Here is a 20071-nt window from a genome sequence, read left to right on the forward strand (position 1 = left end):
TCTCTCCCTTTTCCTACACTCGAATTCCAGTCACCCATGACTATTAAATTTTCGTCTCCCTTCACAATCTGAATAATTTCTTTTATTTCATCATACATTTCTTCAATTTCTTCGTCATCTGCAGAGCTAGTTGGCATATAAACTTGTACTACTGTAGTAGGCGTGGGCTTCGTATCTAACTTGGCCACAATAATGCGTTCACTATGCTGTTTGTAGTAGCTTACCAGCATTCCCATTTTCCTATTCATTATTAAACCTACTCCTGCATTACCCCTATTTGCTTTTGTGTTTATAACCCTGTAGTCACCTGACCAGAAGTCTTGTTCCTCCTGCCACCGAACTTCACTAATTCCCACTATATCTAACTTCAACCTATCCTTTTCCCTTTTTAAATTTTCTAACCTACCTGCCCGATTAAGGGATCTGACATTCCACGCTCCGATCCGTAGAACGCCAGTTTTCTTTCTCCTGATAACGACATCCTCTTGAGTAGTCCCCGCCCGGAGATCCGAATGGGGGACTATTTTACCTCCGGAATATTTTACCCAAGAGGACGCCATCATCATGTAATCATACAGTAAAGCTGCATGCCCTCGGGAAAAATTACGGCTGTAGTTTCCCCTTGCTTTCAGCCGTTCGCAGTACCAGCACAGCAAGGCCGTTTTGGTTATTGTTACAAGGCCAGATCAGTCAATCATCCAGACTGTTGCCCTTGCAACTACTGAAAAGGCTGCTGCCCCTCTTCAGGAACCACACGTTTGTCTGGCCTCTCAACAGATACCCCTCCGTTGTGGTTGCACCTACGGTACGGCTATCTGTATCGCTGAGGCACGCAGTTACAATAACAAATATTCCCTCCGATTCTCATCCACTTTCACCCATATTCATATTACCATGCAAACTCTAAATGACTGTTTTTGGTCATTGTTCTAAATATTTTTTAAATATGGCTAAAATATGACAAAGGGTAAAATTACGACACAGGTTGGTGTGGTCACCTAACCAGAAAGATGAGCGAGTTGACCTGACAACATATTACAAATTACTTACTAGGATTTTTGGGCAAGAGTCATACATTTCACAGAATCAAAATCTGTACCACATTCATTTGTCAGATAATGCAGAGGACAGATCAGCTGGTAAAATAGACTCTGCCCTCTGATGAGCAGTGAAAAGAATGAATTGAAGAATGCATCTGTAGTTTTCAGGAACTTTGACAAAAAGACTTCTACCCCTCTTTTATAATTACACACTAATTTTTCCTCTCTATGATTACTAGATTCTGAAGCCAACACACAATGCATGCTGGAGGGTACCTTGTGCAACTACTATCATTGCATTCCCTTTCCTGTACACTCAGAATTTATAATGTAACATATTATTATTATTATTATTATTATTATTATTATTATTATTATCTTCTTTCCTTTCTCAGACCTTAGGTCTGGTTGAAAATGGAAAGTGACACATTATTATTATTATTATTATTATTATCATCATCATATTATTATTATTATTATTATTATTATTATTTCTTTCTTTTCTTTTTTCCCTCATTCTTTTCAATATATATAGACAAAAGAAGTAGTGAGATGCTCTTCAATTTTTTAATTGCTTTTTATGCATTAGAAAGTATTAAAGAAATTTATCAAGATAACAAAGTTTGTTTGTACATTCATGGTGATGATACCCGTCAGTTCATCTCTCCGTGACACGCTGAGAATCCTCCATCTAGAGGATCGAAGTAGACGAGTAATTTGCGTGAGCAGAAGAGGGGTGATCCGGAACCAGTGTTGTCATACCAAGCTCTACACACAATGGTAGTAACAAGAAAAAGAATTACGTAAATTTAAATTTGAATAAATGTATTGAATATTGAAGGTCTGTTCATATTAGTGCCAGTTAAAGTTCACTCAGGATATGTGTACCTTTCAATTATTATTTTTTTTTTTTTTTTTCCTTCAATCATTCTTTCAAAATTTTTCTTTTAATTATTCAAGCAGCAACTTTTTATTCAGTTTTCCAATACATATTACATTTTATATTCCCCCTGCCCCCATTCAAATTGGAGTAAGGGAAAAGTGACTGTCTATACACCCCCGTATGAGCCCTAATTTCTCTTATCTTGTCTTCATGGTCCTTATCCAAACAAACATTGGCAGCAGTAGAATCATTCTGCAGTCAGTTGCAAATGTCAGTTCTACAAATTTTCTCAACAGTGTTTCACGAATATAACAATGTCTTCTCCTCATGGATTTTTATTTGAATTCACAAAACAGCTCCATAATTCTCGTGCTGATCGAACCTACCGATAACAAATTTAGCAGCATGCCTACGAACCACTTTGACATCTTCCTTTAATCCAACTCAGTGGGGATCTCTGACACTCAAGCATTACTCCAAAATGGGTCACACTAGTGTTCTTTATACGATCTCCTTTATAGATGAGATAAAGGCTTACCTCGAACTCTCTCAATAAACAGAAGTCTACCATTTGCATTCCCTACTCCCAACCTTACATGTTCTTTCCACCTCACACTGTTTCGCAACATTATGCCTAGATATTTAATCACTGAGTGTGTCAGACAAGCATACAACAGATACTGTATTAGAACATTACAGGCTTACTTTTCTCACTCATCTGCATTAGCTTACATTTTTCTACATTTATAATAATCTGTCATTCATAACACTAAAAAGAAATTTTGTCTACCATGGAGCCCTCAGAAGTGAAGTTGCAAAAGGCCAGTGATGTCTATGGCATTCAACGCCCCACATACTGTCCACCATGTAACCACAATATTGGCTGCTAATGGCAACAGGGGCAGGACTGGAGGTATTGAATGGTGAGCACAGCATGAGGCTACAGAGCATAGTTGAACTGCTTAGTCAACGAGTAACTCACAACAGTGCTACAGTGGTTGTGGTGTTGATCCAAAGCAGAGCAATGGCAACAGTAAAAAAGTCCAAATAAGCCTGCAGCAATATGTGTAGTGGATAAGAAAAACTGCGGATATTCAAGGAGGACAAGGTGCACTTGTTTGCACATTTCAAGGATGCATGTCACAATTTACAGGATGTGCATGATAGTGACCTTGATGTTATGCACATCCGATTGCACACGACAGAGATTACAGTGATTACAAGGGAAGCAGAGGATGGCTGGCTGCATAACTTCTAACAGTGCTACAGAACTGGAAGATGAAGATAATGAAATTTCACAGTGTCAACTTGATGATGCACAGCAGACTGCGGAAGTGGTCTGAAAATTTGTAGATGAGATAAACAAACTTATCCCGCTGCTCAGTAAGGAATTTGTTTCAAACTCAACCAATCTAGATTTGAAGAAGAAAGGCACATGAAACGAATCCTGGAAATTACAGGTGGCACAAGTGCAGTGGGTAAGATTTATGTCACAACAAGCAAAAGTGGAAAAATAGGTGTAAGAGAACTACAACTATGGTATGAACACTGCTTTTGGCCAATAGCTGGTCAAAATGACTTGCTTTTGTTTGATTCCTGGTCTGCGTATAAAAATCATACTCTTTTACAGCAAAATATCCCTCCTAAACAGTGTGTGCACTGCAATTTGTATCACCTGGAACCACTGGACAAACTCAGCCTAAGGATTTTTGTTTTTTCGGTGCCTATAAAACATATTATCACACTATATGCAGCTACACCTTAAAGTATAGCCAGTTCACAATAAACTCCACGACTGACTGTTTTGCATTTGGTTGCACAGAGTGGATACTGAGCAGCTGAACGAATTGAGCAGTTTGTAGCTCCCAAACAGTTGACCTTCAAACCTGATGGAGCAAACCCCTGTGAGCACCTGTAGTGCCTCAAGAATTTCGGAGTAAATTCTAGAGACCCTTGTATGTCCACCGTCTCGAACACGCGTTATTTTAGAGATTAGTGTGGTAAAGTAGAACTGTGTCTACTGCACCACAATTATGTGTGTGTAGGACGGACGTATATCGCACAGATGATAGGCGCAGGCAGGTAGTCGCCAAGCCCACCTAAGAAGTTACATGTCCAGCTCAAGGAATAAACGCACCATATTCCGTGAAATGTCAAACATTATTGTGTGAATATTTGAATGTTGTTGAAAGAAGAGAAGAGACAATTACTTATTCATTCATTCTCTTACTTTTGTAAGGTCCGGACAGTTGTCTTGTTAAACTTGGAGAGATTTCTAGACTGTATTTATGGATAATGAATGCGATAGTTTCTGACGGACTGGAAGTTGTCGAGTTTACAAAAAATGTTTTAGCTGTACAAAAACTGTTACGTGTGATGAAAATACAATGAGATTGACTTCAAAGTATTCTCGATTGTATGGAGTTATTTTAAAAGTATAAAAAAATTCCTCCAAAGTAGCATCTTATCTTTGGAGAAGACATTGTGCAGGACATCACAGCCGGCTATCCTGAAAAGAAGATCGTTGAAGCAACTCCAAGTATATTTGATAGCCAAGGGGGAGTGTGAGTCTTGCACACTAGTACCACACTGCCACCCTTAATCACCGGAAACCACCAGAATGTGGTGACCAAAGTTAGCAGGACACCAAAATAGGAAATTTTTTTGAAGAAAATTGAGATGAGAAAAAGTTGAAGAGTTGCCATATCAATATATAATAACGAGACAAAAAAATTGGTCTGCAATTCGATCAAGAAGATTTAGTTGTGGGGAGGAAGCAACCCTCACACACATAGTAACCAGCCGATGCCTACGCAGTAACCAGCCAACACCGACGCAGTCGCAGTAACCCACCGTCATTGCTGGTTGCTGTTTGAGTTGCTAACTTCGCACCAACTGACGCCGAAGCCAATGCCGCAACCAACATTTGACGCTACCGGCGCCCGTGCGTTTCACCAGTGCCATTTCTACACCTCACCAATGCACCCTACAATCCTATGCCAGGCGAGCTCAAGATAATAACTATTTGAATGTAAACTAGGGTGGTCATTATTTACGGAGGTGATTTTTTTTTTTTTTTTAATGCTCACAAGAGCGAAGAAAATTAGGACTATGGAGAAGGAACAACAACCTACAGAAACTGTAGAACCAGCCATGGTGATGACAGCGACTAAGGTCATGCCAGACTGGACTGAAGTAGCAAATTTAATTAAGGGACTAAGTCTGAAGTTAGACTCAGTGAATACTCAGTTAAATACTAAGTTAGATGTACAGAGACAAGAACTAAGTGATCAAAATCTTTCTTTACGTGAGAAACTAGAGGCACAACTAAGTGACCAAAATGTTGCTTTAAATGAAAAACCAGAAGCACAAAGTGTAACTTCAACTGCTCAAATTGACTCTTCGAGAAATGAAATAAGTACTACTTTAAGTGAAAAGTTAGAAGCACAGGGTGAAGCTTTAAATTCTAAATTTGAGATGTTAAATGATAAAGTGGAAAATTTACAAGTAGATTTAAAGAATGAATTAAGTAATTCTTTAATTGTATAAATGAATCAAATGTTTACGGACTTTAACCAAAAGCAGGATGATCAATTTCAGAAGTTAACCCAGAGATTAGAATTTTATATTGAGGAGAAGTGTACCAACACAGTGTCTGAATTTAATGAGAAGTTAGGGTCATTTCAGAGTGTATGTAATGTCACATTCGACGCAGTGAAACAGAGATTATATACCTTAAAAGATACCACTGAAACACAAGACGAACTGATTCCTATTGTCCAATCGTGAATTGCAGGGGTCAACACTTGTGTAGATGCGGTAGAGAGAAATTTTAATGAAAGGCTAGCAACCTCAGACCACATAAATATAAGCGGTCTGGAGGAACAGGTAGAGGAATTAATCGACCAGAAAGTCGCTAAGAGAGTGAAAACAGAAAATGTTCCATCACATTTAGCATCGGAACTTGATACTAAAAAAGGCATAGACAATTTGTGGAAGGAATTTAAACTTATGCAAAATAAGATAGAGAAGGAAGTAGCTTCACAGAACATAGTGTTGACTAGTTAAGTAGTAACAGATTTACAATGGGGAACGAATTCCGGACTCGTCAGACAATTGGCCAAATTTAGACCAGATGGAGACATGCACCCAACCCATTTCTTAAAAAGATTTAATCAAGCCCTACCAAAAAAAATTGCAAAGATGCAAAAAAGAAAGAATTTGCTGTCGGTTACCTTCTAGGAGAGGCTCCCAAATGGGCCACAGTGAATATAGAAAATTTATCACCTTGGGCGGACTTTCAGAGAAAGTTTAAGGAGAAATACTGGTCATCGAGTGGCCAGGAGAAGTTAATATCTGATTTATGGGACCCAAATTATTACAATAGTACATGGGGTACAATGAGAAAATATTTCGACTGTCATTTAACAAGAGCCAAATATTTAGATAAACCAATGGAGGAAGAGGGATTGGTACAGATTTTGATAAGGCGATTACCCACTTACGCTAGGAAAAACATATTATGTAGCAGGTGGAAGACAGTAGAAGAGTTACTGTTCTTTGTGGACGCACTAGATGCAATAAATAAATGATCGAAATGAGGATATGCATCAAAATGAGAATCAAAGCTACAGGAGGAATAATAATAATAGCTCTGGTCATTTCAAAAGACATGAGATGAATTTGGCTAGAGTACACCGATATAATCGGAATAAGGGTAATGAAAATCATCAAAAAAGACATCCTCATTCGAAAATAGGTCCAGTAACTACACAAGAATTTGTACCTAGCAATAATAGGGCTCAAAATGGAAACGTCATAGGTTTGATAACCAGCTGGTGATTACAAATAGTGAAGAAAATGGAGGGCGATCTGGACCCAGGGCCGGGGTCCAGGTCATAGAAATATATTAAGAGGCCTACCTCATAATAAGTATGTTTCCTTTACGCACAAAAAAAACCAACAAACGAATGGTTGCTATCAGAAGAACCTGACGTAGCTACAGTTACTCCACACCTGATTATAGTTGGAAAAGTAGAAGATTCCGAAGTAGACATATTTATTGATTCTGGTAGTGAAGTGTCACTTATTTCTAGTGGATTCTTTAATAAATTAAGAACTAGCAATATCTACCTTATTTTGAAGACAGCTGTCTTTATTTTGGACTTGAGGAAGATAAAGATTGTGCTAAGTTACTAGCAGACAGTTACATCGATAAACAAACAACTGAACACCAGAGTTTACGATTAACCACGACAGCGCAATTGTCACCAGAGGTGGAAAACGTAAGTCATGCATTACAAAGAGCTGACATACAAAATAAAGTAAATGAATCCCCAATATTAACCAACGACCAGAAAACAGATTTAGCCGAAATTCTATTAGAGTATGAAATGGTATTTTTGGATAGTCCAGGTAGTATTAGTGACTATGTATTTAAATTTAAGATCAAAAATGATACATCATTCTTCTGTAAACTGTACCTGATATTGGTGAGTTTACAAGAAGCGGTTAAGGAGGAGATAAATAAAATGGTAGATAATACAATAACAGAACACAGTACAAGCGTTATAAATACAGGTGGAGTGCGGCTCTTACTAGACACGTGCACCCTGAATAAACATATAGAAACCAAAAGAGAGAGACCCATTAACATTGACGAGTTATTATCTAAATTTGAGAAAGCACAGTACTTTTAGCTCGATGGACCTGACTGCTGGGTACTGGTAGATCCGGTTACATGCAGATTCAAGGAAATATCAACATTCCTTTTTGACGGAAAATCATACCATTTTAATGTGTTACCATTTGGGATAAATATCTCGGTATCAGTGTTTATATGCATGCTGCACGAAGCGATAGGGAGAGAGTTGTTAAAGGGCTTAATTATATATGTAGATGATATATTGATAAAATCACCCACCTGGGAAGAGCATTGCCTAAGCTTGAGGAAAACCCTGAAAAAATTTAAAGAAAAAGGTATTACAGTAAAATTGTCTAAGTCACACTTTGTAAGGCAAGAACTAAAATTCTTGGGACATATCGAAGGTGTACAAGGAATTAAGCCCGACCCAGAACATATAAAGGCTATTAAGGAGTGTCCACCACCTAGAAACATAAGACAATTGAAGGGATTTCTTGGAATGGCAGGGTGTTGTTGTTGTTGTGGTCTTCAGTCCTGCGACTGGTTTGATGCAGCTCTCCATGCTACTCTATCCTGTGCAAGCCTCTTCATCTCCCAGTACTTACTGCAACCTATATCCTTCTGAATCTGCTTAGTGTATTCATCTCTTGGTCTCCCTCTACGATTGTTACCCTCCAAATTGCCCTCCAATACTAAATTGGTGATCCCTTGATGCCTCAGAACATGTCCTATCAACCGATCCCTTCTTCTAGTCAAGTTGTGCCACAAGCTCTTCTTCTCCCCAATTCTATTCAATACCTCCTCATTAGTTATGTGATCTACCCATCTAAACTTCAGCATACTTCTGTAGCACCACATTTTGAAAGCTTCTATTCTCTTCCTATCTAAACTATTTATCGTCCATGTTTCATTTCCATACATGGCTACACTCCATAAAAATATTTTCAGAAACGACTTCCTGACACTTAAACCTATACTCGATGTTAACAAATTTCTCTTCTTCAGAAATGCTTTCCTTGCCATTGCCAGTCTACATTTTATATCCTCTCTACTTTGACCATCATCAGTTATTTTGCTCCCCAAATAGCAAAACTCCTTTACTACTTTAAGTATCTCATTTCCTAATCTAATTCCCACAGCATCACCCGACTTAATTTGACTACATTCCATTATCCTTGTTTTGCTTTTGTTGATGTTCATCTTATATCCTCCTTTCAAGACACTATCCATTCCATTCAACTGCTCTTCCAAGTCCATTCCTGTCTCTGACAGAATTACAATGTCATCAGCGAACCTCAAAGTTTTTATTTCTTCTCCACGGATTTTAATACCTACTCCGAAATTTTCTTTTGTTTCCTTCACTGCTTGCTCAATATAGAGATTGAATAACATCGGGGAGAGGCTACAACCCTGTCTCAGTCCCTTCCCAACCACTGCTTCCCTTTCATGTCCCTCGACTCTTATAACTGCCATCTGCTTTCTGTACAAATTGTAAATTGTATTTTACCCCTGCCACCTTCAGAATTTGAAAGAGAGCATACCAGTCAACATTGTCAAAAGCTTTCTCTAAGTCTACAAATGCTAGGAACGTAGGTTTGCCTTTCCTTAATCTGGCTTCTAAGATAAGTCGTAGGGTCAGTATTGCCTCACGTGATCCGATATTTCTACGGAATCGAAACTGATCTTCCCCAAGGTTGGCTTCTACCAGTTTTTTCCATTCATCTGTAAAGAATTCGTGATAGTATTTTGCAGCCATGACTTATTAGACTGATAGTTCGGTAATTTTCACATCCGTCAACACCTGCTTTCTTTGGGATTGGAATTATTAGATTCTTCTTGAAGTCTGAGGGTATTTCGCCTGTCCCATACATCTTGCACCCCAGATGGTAGAGTTCTGTCAGGACTGGCTCTCCCAAGGCCATCAGTAGTTCCAATGGAATGTTGTCTCCTCCTGGGGCCTTGTTTCAACTCAGGTCTGTCAGTGCTCTGTCAAACTCTTCACGCAGTATCATATCTCCCATTTTATCTTCATCTACATTCTCTTCCATTTCCATAATATTGTCCTCAAGTACATCGCCCTCCTATAGACCCTCTATATACTCCTTCCACCTTTCTGCTTTCCCTTCTTTGCTTAGAACTGGGTTTCCATCTGAGCTCTTGATATTCATATAAGTGGTTCTCTTTTCTCCAAAGCTCTCTTTAATTTTCCTGTAGGCAGTATCTATCTTACCCCTGGGGAGATAGGCCTCTACATCCTTACATTTGTCCTCTAGCCATCCCTGCTTAGCCATTTTGCACTTCCTGTCGATCTCATTTTTGAGACATTTGTATTCCTTTTTGCCTGCTTCATTTACTGCATTTTTATATTTTCTCCTTTCATCAATTAAATTCAGTATCTCTTCTGTTACCCAAGGATTTCTACTAGCCCTCGTCTTCTTACATACTTGATCCTCTGCTGCCTTCACCACTTCATCCCTCAAAGCTACCCATTCTTCTTCTACTGTATTTCTTTCCCCCATTCTTGCCACTTGTTCCCTTATGCTCTCCCTGAAACTCTGCACAACCTCTGGTTTAGTCAGTTTATCCAGGTCCCATCTCCTTAAATTCCCACATTTTTGCAGTTTCTTCAGTTTTAATCTACAGTTCATAACCAATAGATTGTGGCCAGAGTCCACGTCTGCCCGTGGAAATGTCTTACAATTTAAAACCTGGTTCCTAAATCTCTGTCTTACCATTATATAATCTATCTGAAACCTTCCAGTATCTCCAGGCTTCTTCCATGTATACAATCTTCTTTTATGATTCTTGAACCAAGTGTTAGGTATGATTAGGTTGTGCTCTGTGCAAAATTCCACCAGGCGGCTTCCTCTTTCATTTCTTACCCCCAATCCATATTCACCTACTACATTTCCTTCTCTTCATTTTCCTACTGTCGAATTCCAGTCACCCATGACTATTAAATTTTCGTCTCCCTGAATAATTTCTTTTCTCTCATCAAACATTTCATCAATTTCTTCATCATCTGCAGAGCTAGTTGGCATATAAACTTGTACTACTGTATAACGCGTGGGCTTCGTGTCTATCTTGGCCACAATAATGTGTTCACTATGCTGTTTGTAGTAGCTTACCCGCATTTCTATTTTCCTGTTCATTATTAAACTGACTCCTGCATTACCCCTATTTGATTTTGTGTTTATAACCCTGTAATCACCCGACCAGAAGTCTTGTTCCTCCTGCCACCGAACGTCACCAATTCCCACTATATCTAACTTTAACCTGCCCATTTCCCTTTTTAAATTTTCTAACCTACCTGCCCGATTAAGGGATCTGACATTCCACGCTCCTATCCGTAGAACGCCAGTTTTCTTTCTCTTGAGTAGTCCCCGCCCGGAGATCCGAATGGGGGGAATATTTTACCTCCAGAATGTTTTACCCAAGAGGACGCCATCATCATTTAACCATACAGTAAAGCTGCATGCCCTCGGGAAAAATTACAGCCGTAGTTTCCCCTTGCTTTCAGCCGTTCGCAGTACCAGCACAGCAAGGCTGTTTTGGTTAGTGTTACAAGGCCAGATCAGTCAATCATCCAGACTGTTGGCCCTGCAACTACTGAAAAGGCTGCTGCCCCTCTTCAGGAACCACACGTTTGTCCGTCTTCTCAACAGATACCCCTCCATTGTGGCTGCACCTACGGTACGGCTATCTGTATCGCTGAGGCACACAAGCCTCCCCACCAACAGAAACAAGCCTCCCCACCAACAGAAACGTCCATGGTTCATTTGGGGGGGGGGGGGGGGGGGGGGGGGGGGCCGCGTTTGCTACGAAAGGGAATACTGTGGAGTTGGGACCAAGAGGCACATGATGCTTTTGAAAATGTAAAAAGGGCGCTATCAGAATCACCAATACTGCACCATCCGGTGATGGGTGAGCCATTTAAGATTTCGACTGATGCATCAGACTATGGTATAGCCACAGAGCTTTTCCAAGGTGAATGGGGTTTAGATAGTATAGACCATAGGTCAATATCTTTCGCTAGCCGGAGTCTCACAAACATGAATTAGCAACAGAAAAGGAATTATTAACCACAGTCTCGGGTATACAAAAATTCCAAACACTTATATGGGGATCTGAAATATATGTCTAAACAGATCACCAAACTCCATCATTTTTAATGAATAGCCGATTACTACATAGTAGATTGATGTGGTGGACGTTGTTTCTTCGAGAGTATAACATTAAGATCCAGTATGTAAAGGGTTCGGAGAACATTGTACCCGACGCTTTGTCTCGGCTACCAGTAGGCATCAAAGAACTAAAGCATTCAGAATGATCTGGCGTAATCTTTGCGATTAATTTTGAGAGATTGGAATACCTACACAACAACGTGCCAGGTATGGCTCAGGAAATAACAGAGAACATCCAACATGACCCTTATTTTACGGACATCTTTGCTATGTGTGTTAGGAAATCACTACCGCCTAATCAAGAGGGAATATGGAAGATTGTACGATATAATCTGTTCTGGAGACACAGTAGGACAATGCAACATTGGCGTTTATGCATACCAAAGACAAGTTGGTGTGGTACATACATAATGGGTATGGACATTTCGGTATAAAGAAATGTATTGCACATATGAGTAAATTCTATTACTTTAAAAAGCTACGACATAAAATAGCATCAGTCATTAAGACTTGTGAGATTTGTCAGAAAAGAAAAAGAGGATAACATCCACGTTAATTATAAAATGTATCCAATTATTCCTAAAGCGTTACACGATCAAATGGCTGCAGATTTCTTTGGGCAAACAATTTCTTTCTGACGATGGGTCTCAGTTTACTAGTAACAAGTTCAAAGAATTTTTAGCATGGGGAGGAATTCGTCAAATATTAATATCCAACTACAATCCATCTTCTAACCTGTGTGAAGGAATTATGAAGGAAATTGGTAAACTATGTTGCCCTTACTGCCATGAAAACCATACATCATGGGCGACAAAAATTAAAGATTTCGAGCTCATTTTAAATGAGTTACCACATTTATCAACTGGATTAACACCCCTGTAAGTATTAGGTGAACCCTTTGTAGGTGAACAATTTATTAAATGTTTTACTTGGCCAGAACAACCTACTACTGATTACCAACTGAATCAAATGATAGTGGCTAAGAACTTAATTAAGAGGGCACAACAACAAGTAAGTAAGCACAATGAAAAGGTGATAGAACCTCAATATAAGGTCAATGACCTAGTCTTAGTAAAACAACATCTTCAGAGCTCTGCCCTGAAGAAGGAAACGCATAAATTTTTTCAAAAGTATGTGGGGCCTTACCGAGTACAATCGGTGATCCACCCGAAAACCTTATTTTTAGTGGACCCTACAACTGGAGAAGAAAAAGGGAAATACAATGTTAAGGATATAAAGTGGTATATTCCCCAGGGACGGTAACATTCTGATTTAATGGGTGGAGTGATGACCGTCGGACCCCAAGTTGGGTTCGGTGTTACTTCCATATTCGGTTTCCTACAATGAATTCTCTTCATGTCTTATACTATCCTGTATACTGTTTTCTTCCTCTTATACTGTCATATAGTTTAGTACTTCAGCATACTCATCTTGACATGGCAGACAAGCAAGAGTTGCAGCACATCACTGATATCAAGGTCATACTGCTTCTTCTGGAGGCAGCAGTAAGTGATCTTGTCGTTATACGCAGTGTTAGTTGTTTTAAGGATGCTAGGATCCCCAGTTATATAATCACCTTGATGGATTTGTTGTCGTATCGAGTCAAGACTGAAGCATTTGGTAATGCCTCATAATATTTAAGTCAAATGGGTGCTCCACTCTAGTCTCAATGTAAAAGTGAGTTGACAGCATGCTCCGCTCTAGTCATCAAGATCTCGAATCTGCGTATAGTTAGGTCATATTTCTGCATAGCCAACCAACATACAGTTAGATCTAATTCGGGCCTAAACTATTGGAGGATACAATGTAATATGAATAATTATATATTTATGATGATATGATACATAATTTCTACTTATGATGATATGATACATAGGTTCTCCTTACGATGATATGATACATAATTTTCTACTTATTATGGAATAATTTGTACTTTTTGTGAAATGTGATATGAAAGGGGAGGGTTTATATAAATTTTGAAAGGGGTGGGTACTGTAGCTACAAGCATGACTAACACTACACACACACACCACACCTTTCAAACGACCCTCGCAGACAAGTGTGACTGATTCTTCACCATTGCCGTTCCATAGGAGTTGCTTAGATCTTTCTTCGAGGGCTTCAAAGGTGAAGTTGAGAACGTCCGTTCTGCAGGAGACATTTAACATCATACCTTCTCTGGCTTCTCACTCAAATACCGGCAAAGTGGGGATCCCGGGGAATGGGGGTGAGAAGGGTTTCCTGTCTTTGGGGCTATTTTCTCTCTCTTCTTCGATCTTAGCAACCATTTCTACTTTTTCCTTTCTTACTTCTCTTTTGAGTACCAGTCTGTCTCTCCCTCCGTCCATATGCATACACTTCTATCGCTGAAGTCCTTCTCAATTTCCATAGTTTTCTATAACCTTCAACTTATTTTCCATAAGCTGGCCAAAGAATCAGGCTACACGACTAGCCATATGCATACACACGATGAAACACAAAGACACAAACAGGAAGGGTACATTTTAAGATAATGTGGGAACCGTCATGTTGGAGGGAGAAAAGTGCACATGGTGATAGGTATGCGCACCTGGCTACGTGAGGTGACGGTTCCACATCACGTAAAAGTGTGTACAGGGATATATTTAAATATGTAAGTATTTATGGTTATGATGACAGTATTACACTACTATTTGTACATGAGAGAAGGAGGAACATATTGTGGTTCATTATGCTACATCATATACTTAAGTGGACAGAATTGGTGTCAGTCTGACGACTATTCTGACGAATTGTAGGATAATGGGACAAGCAGAGTATAAGTAGGAGAGGGAGAGAGAGAAAATAGCTGACCTATACTGTGCAGGCAGGGGCTCCAAGAAGGGGATTGACCTGTACCATAGTATATTAGGAATTTGTTTAAAGGGGCATACCTACCAAAACGAAAGGAGGAAGTACTTTCATAGTATCAAACCATATGTGAGGTATAGGTACTGTGCCTAAAGGAAGAAGGGCAGTATCATGACAAAAGTCGCACATTTAGTAGAAATTATTCTGGTAAATTTGAATTCTCATTTCCACTCACACTGTTATGTTTGTTTGAAGTTATATGTGTTGACAGAACACCTTTATTTACCCAGAATTCCTCCAGACTGTAAAAGGTATCGAATAAATGAATACTTAGAAAAAGTAGTATGCAAAGTAAGAGCAAACAACAGCATATGCTTGGATAATACACACTTGGAATTAGCTATTGGAAAGGGAACAGAAAGATTCTTGTCCTTACAAAATTTACACTGATCAAAAGGTCCATGATTACAATGGTATTAATATGGAAAAGGAAAGAGAGCTATATATGAAGTACCCAATGGCTACAAAAATGTTATATAAACTGATGGAAACATAAAGTAATATTGTATGAATACAATTTGATGTACATCACGAACATGTATAAAATATCGTGTGTTCGAGCTAAGGGGAGGGATATGTAGTGCCTCGAGAATTTCAAGGTAAATTCTAGAGAACCTCGTACTTCCACCATCTCAAACATGCGTTATTTTAGAGATTAGTGTGGTAAAGTAGAACTGTGTCTACTGCACCACAATTATGTGTGTGCAGGACAGACATGTATCAGACGGATGATCGGCGCGGGCAGGTAGTCGCCGAGCCCACCTAAGAAGTTACATGTCGAAGGAATAAACGCACCGTACTCCGTGCGACGTCACAATTTATTGTGTGAACATTTGAATGTTGTTGAGAGAAGAGATGAGACAACTACTTATTCATTCATTCTCTTACCTTTGTAAGGTCCGGACAGTTGTCTTGTTAAACTTGGAGAGATTTCTAGACTGTATTTATGGAAAATGAATGCGATAGTTTCTGACGGACCAGAAGATGTCGAGTTTACGAAAAATGTTTTAGCTGCATGAAAACTGTTATGTGTGATGAAAATACAGTGAGATTGACTTCAAAGTATTCTCAAGTGTATGGAGTTATTTTAAAAGTATAAAAAAATTCCTCCAAAGTAGCATCTTATCATCGGAGAAGAAGTTTTGCAAGACATCGCAGCTGGCTACCCTGAAAAGAAGATCGTTGAAGCAACTCCAAGTAAGTTCGATAGCCAAGGGGGAGTGTGAGACTTGCACACCAGTACCACACTGCCACCCTTAAACACTGGAACCACCAGACACTGTGGCGTGCCATTTTTCATTCAATGTTCATAGTGCAAGTTAATGGTTTGTTTTCTACATTTCATGAATGTTGACAATGTCCATTTTGTTAAGTTTAATATCAAATTCCCTTTCTGTCAGATCTTAAAAACGAGTTGTGGCTATAAAATAATGGGCTATTGCTGTAAAACATTCTGTTTCAAAAGTATATATACTTAGTTATTGTCACCCTCCATTCCCCTATTCCTATAAAGCTCCATGTGAATTTTCCATTGATGGAAACAGTGCTCGAAGTCCTCCTTGATTACACATGCATAGACAAGTTACATGGTGCTATGTTAGGCAAATAAAGTGGGTGGTCTAACTCTGGGTGTTGTACTTTGCTAGAAGCTTCTTAACAGACAAAGTGTATGAGCTGGTGCGTTGTCTCGTTGCACAAACTGTGACTTGTTTCTTGTACAATTCAGGTCATTTTTTCCCTTATTTTCTCACAGAGGTGGGCAAGAACTTCAAGATGGTAATACTGATAAATACTCTGACCTTCAGGAACATGATATAAAATTCCATGAGTATTGGAAATAAAAGAAAGAAAGAATATCGTAAGTAAAAGAAACAAAGAAACAATCATAACTGCACTTATTGCTCTCATTGAAGTTGTGCCCATCCAACTCATGGGACAGCGATTAATTTCAGGATCATAAGTGAAAGACCAAGATTTGTCACATTTTATCACTCTTTGAAAATTAGAATCATTTTCACTGGTATTCAAAGTGTCAGCAAAATTATTTTCATGCGCTACTTTTTGTTCAACCACGATAATTTTCAGCACCAGGTTCACACACAATTTTCTTATGTTAAATTGATTATGTAAAATTTGCCTTACACATTCTTTGTCAATTCCTACAGTTTCAGCAATCAATTGAATACTCAATCAACAGTCAAGATTGAATCATATTACAAACTTCTTCAATATTTTCATCTGTTTTTGAAGATAAAGGACATCCCTGGTGTGAGTCATTTTCAAAATCTTCTCAGCCACCTTGGAAACACTTGGAACACTCAAAAACTTGTGAATGTGATAAACAGTCTTCACCATAAAACTCTTTCAGTAAAAGATAGGTTTCAGTAGCAATTTTTCAAAGTTCCATGTGAAACTTCATGCAATTCATTGCTCGGTTACTACACTTCACATTTTCCCGACAAAAAAATTAACAGCTCTTATAAAAATGAAGGCCATGGCCACAGTGATTTGTCTGCAGACACCAGAGATGCCGCATCTGACCAAAAAGGCTTCACACTTCACAGCTATTGGTCATTCATCTAACACATGTGTACTTACCCTGTGGCAGCATCAGTCCTGTTATTTTATAGCCAGACCTCATATACAGAGAACAGGGGTGATCCTATTGCACTTCCCTGTGGCACTCCTTATGATATGTTTGCTCCTGTGGCACAACTGACAAAACGTTTATCACTGTTGAATACTCTCTGTCCAGGACAGCAAACTGGGTTCTATTGCTTAAGAAGTGTTTGAGTCACTCACATACCTGGGAACCTATTCCATATGCTTGAACCATCATTAACAGTCTATAATGCAGTACTGTGTCAAACATGCGGTACTGTGTCAAACACGCGGTACTGTGTCAAACATGCAGTACTGTGTCAAACACTTTCCAGAAATCTAGGCATATGAAATTTGCCTTATGTCATTCATTCATGGTTTGCAGGATACTCTGTCACAAAACAAGCAAGCTATATTTTGCACAAGCAATGCTTTATAAATCCATGCTGATTTGTAGACAGAAGCTTTTCTGTCTCTAGGGAATTTATTATATTCAAACTTAGAATATGCTAAATAACTCTGCAGTAAACTGATTTTAAGAATATTGGTCCATAATTTTGCGTGTCTTTCTTTTACCATTCTTACATACAGGACTCACCTGCTCTATTTGCCAGTCACTTGGCACTTTGCGCTGGGTGAGAGATCCGCGAAAAATTCATGCTCAGTAAGGGGCCAAAGCGAAAGAGTACTTTCTGTAAAACCAAACTGGGATTTCACCCAGACCAGGCGACTTACTTGTTTTCAACACTTTTAGTTGCTTCTCAATACCAGGGATGCCAATTCTATGTCTTCCACACAGGAGTCTGTGCAGCAGTCAAATGATGGCATGTATGTCTGTACAATCCTCCTGAGTGTATGGTTTTTTTTTTTTATTTTTTTTTTTTAAATTACAATTAATAAAATATTCTGGGCTATTATGCCGTGGTCGAAGGGATTTCACTTTAAAACCTGACGTTTCTTCCCCATCTGAGAAGGACATTTTCAAGGGGGGTCGTAGCTTTGTTGAATGTCAGCACAACGTTCGTACATACTTTTCTTATGTTAAATTGATTATGTAAAATTTGCCTTACACATTCAACAAAGCTACGATCCCCCTAGAAAATGTCCTCCGCAGATGGGAATGAAACTTCGTGTTTTAAAGTGAAATTCCTTCGACCATGGCATAATAGCCCGGAACAATTTATTAATTGTGACAGTTCCAGTCATGAAAGTTTAAATGTTTTTTATGTTTAATAAAAAAATGTCAGCTTTTCTTTTGCTGTTTGCTACTGCCACACTAGACAGGCCAACAAGTGAGCGGATGGAGGCCTATGGCCCACTTTCACATTGTGCAGAAAACTAAGAAATTAACATTTCAGCCAAGACACATTACTTCGTTGTTTAGTGTCAGCAAGATGCAAAAGCTATAACATACTCTGGTTTATGAGACACAGACAAGAATGAAAGACTTTTCCACAAGACTGACACTGCATGTGAGCTTGCAAGTGGAGACGTTTATGGAACCAGTTGCCTGCAGTTGTGTGGAGTTACTAAGTTTTGTTACTGCTTCTCCTACAGATGAAGACAACAACGATGTGAAGAGAAGAACCTACTGGACCTTTTTTTTTCCTTCCACATATCTATGTGTTATCACTGTGTTATAATAGCATATTGGATTTAGTATATAAGGCCTTACCTTCAGATAATATGCAGAAAGAGGCACATAAAATAAACTGTGTTTGTCTCTTTCAAACAATAAACAGAAGAGAAGATGACTAGGGTTTCACATCCTGCCCACAACGAGCTCATTGTGCGCAGCATACAAGCTTCGGTTAGGGAAAGAGGGCGCAATAAATAGCCGTGTACTTATAAAAGGAACCATCCAGACACACTCCTATTTAAGGAAACCAATTAAAATTACAAATCTGGAATGCCACATTGAGATATGAACCATCATCCTCCCAAATGTGAGTCCAGTGTCTTTATCATTGTGCAGTCTCATCAGGTAACAATAATAATAGTGCAGCCACTGGCCAGTAGACATTAAATTCCAAAAAATTCGGACAATAACACATTATAAATTTGTATAAAAATGAATAATTTTCTCGTATTCATTTGTACACGTCTTAAATGCACAAAATCATTCAATAAATTCATGCAAAGGACAAATTCACAATATAAATTCTGACTTACCATCTGATCCTTTGACTTTTGATTTAGTTTCAATGATTCTAATTCTTCTTTTGTATCTGATAATTCTTTCTTCAAACTGTCAACTTCGGCGGGGTTTGTTTCCTGTGGTGAAGGACATGTTATCATATCAAGTTCAGCCAGTAAATAGGACATAAATGGAGGACTTATGAGTGTGAGGGCATTTAATGAAGCCTTTTCAGAATGGAATAATTCAAAGAGGAATGAAAATAGTGACAAATAATTCATGGTTTTCTTACAGACAAAACTAAGACAATACAATCAGTAAAGAGATGAAGGTATGAGACTATTTAGCATCAAGTAAACCTGCAGTAAATGGTAACAGTTTTCGTATAACAGTAAGCAGAGCTTGAGCCTTATCCATTAGGTCACCTTTGTGAACAAGAACAGGTATTAACATATAAACTCTCCAGAGTTTCAAAGATGTCACTACTGCTTACGACTGTCTACATTTGTTATGCGCTATTTTAATTTTGGCACTATGTAATTTACAAGAACAACTGATTAGTGACACAGTTACATCTGATATGTAGGTAGTTTTGAGTATTACTTCTTCTAGTTTTCATAAAGTGGGGCACAATTAACCTTGGTCCTATCAAATATAGCTTGATTTGTATTATGTTGCAGCTAAAAGACACTT

The 20071-nt window shown here is 38.6% G+C and overlaps 1 protein-coding gene across 3 annotated transcripts in view; it reads right to left on the bottom strand.

Moving 5' to 3' along the window:
• Positions 1–20071, bottom strand: part of LOC126480911 (centromere-associated protein E-like) — a 588622-nt gene that overhangs the window by 346265 nt on the left and 222286 nt on the right. For all 3 annotated transcript variants that reach the window (XM_050104316.1, XM_050104317.1, XM_050104318.1), the window contains exon 10: positions 19414–19515. In XM_050104316.1, the coding sequence (XP_049960273.1) occupies positions 19414–19515 (102 nt within the window). The remainder of the gene's footprint in view (positions 1–19413; positions 19516–20071) is intronic.

Source organism: Schistocerca serialis, chromosome 5 (assembly GCF_023864345.2).
Source record: "Schistocerca serialis cubense isolate TAMUIC-IGC-003099 chromosome 5, iqSchSeri2.2, whole genome shotgun sequence".
NCBI classification, from domain to species: Eukaryota; Metazoa; Arthropoda; class Insecta; order Orthoptera; family Acrididae; genus Schistocerca; species Schistocerca serialis.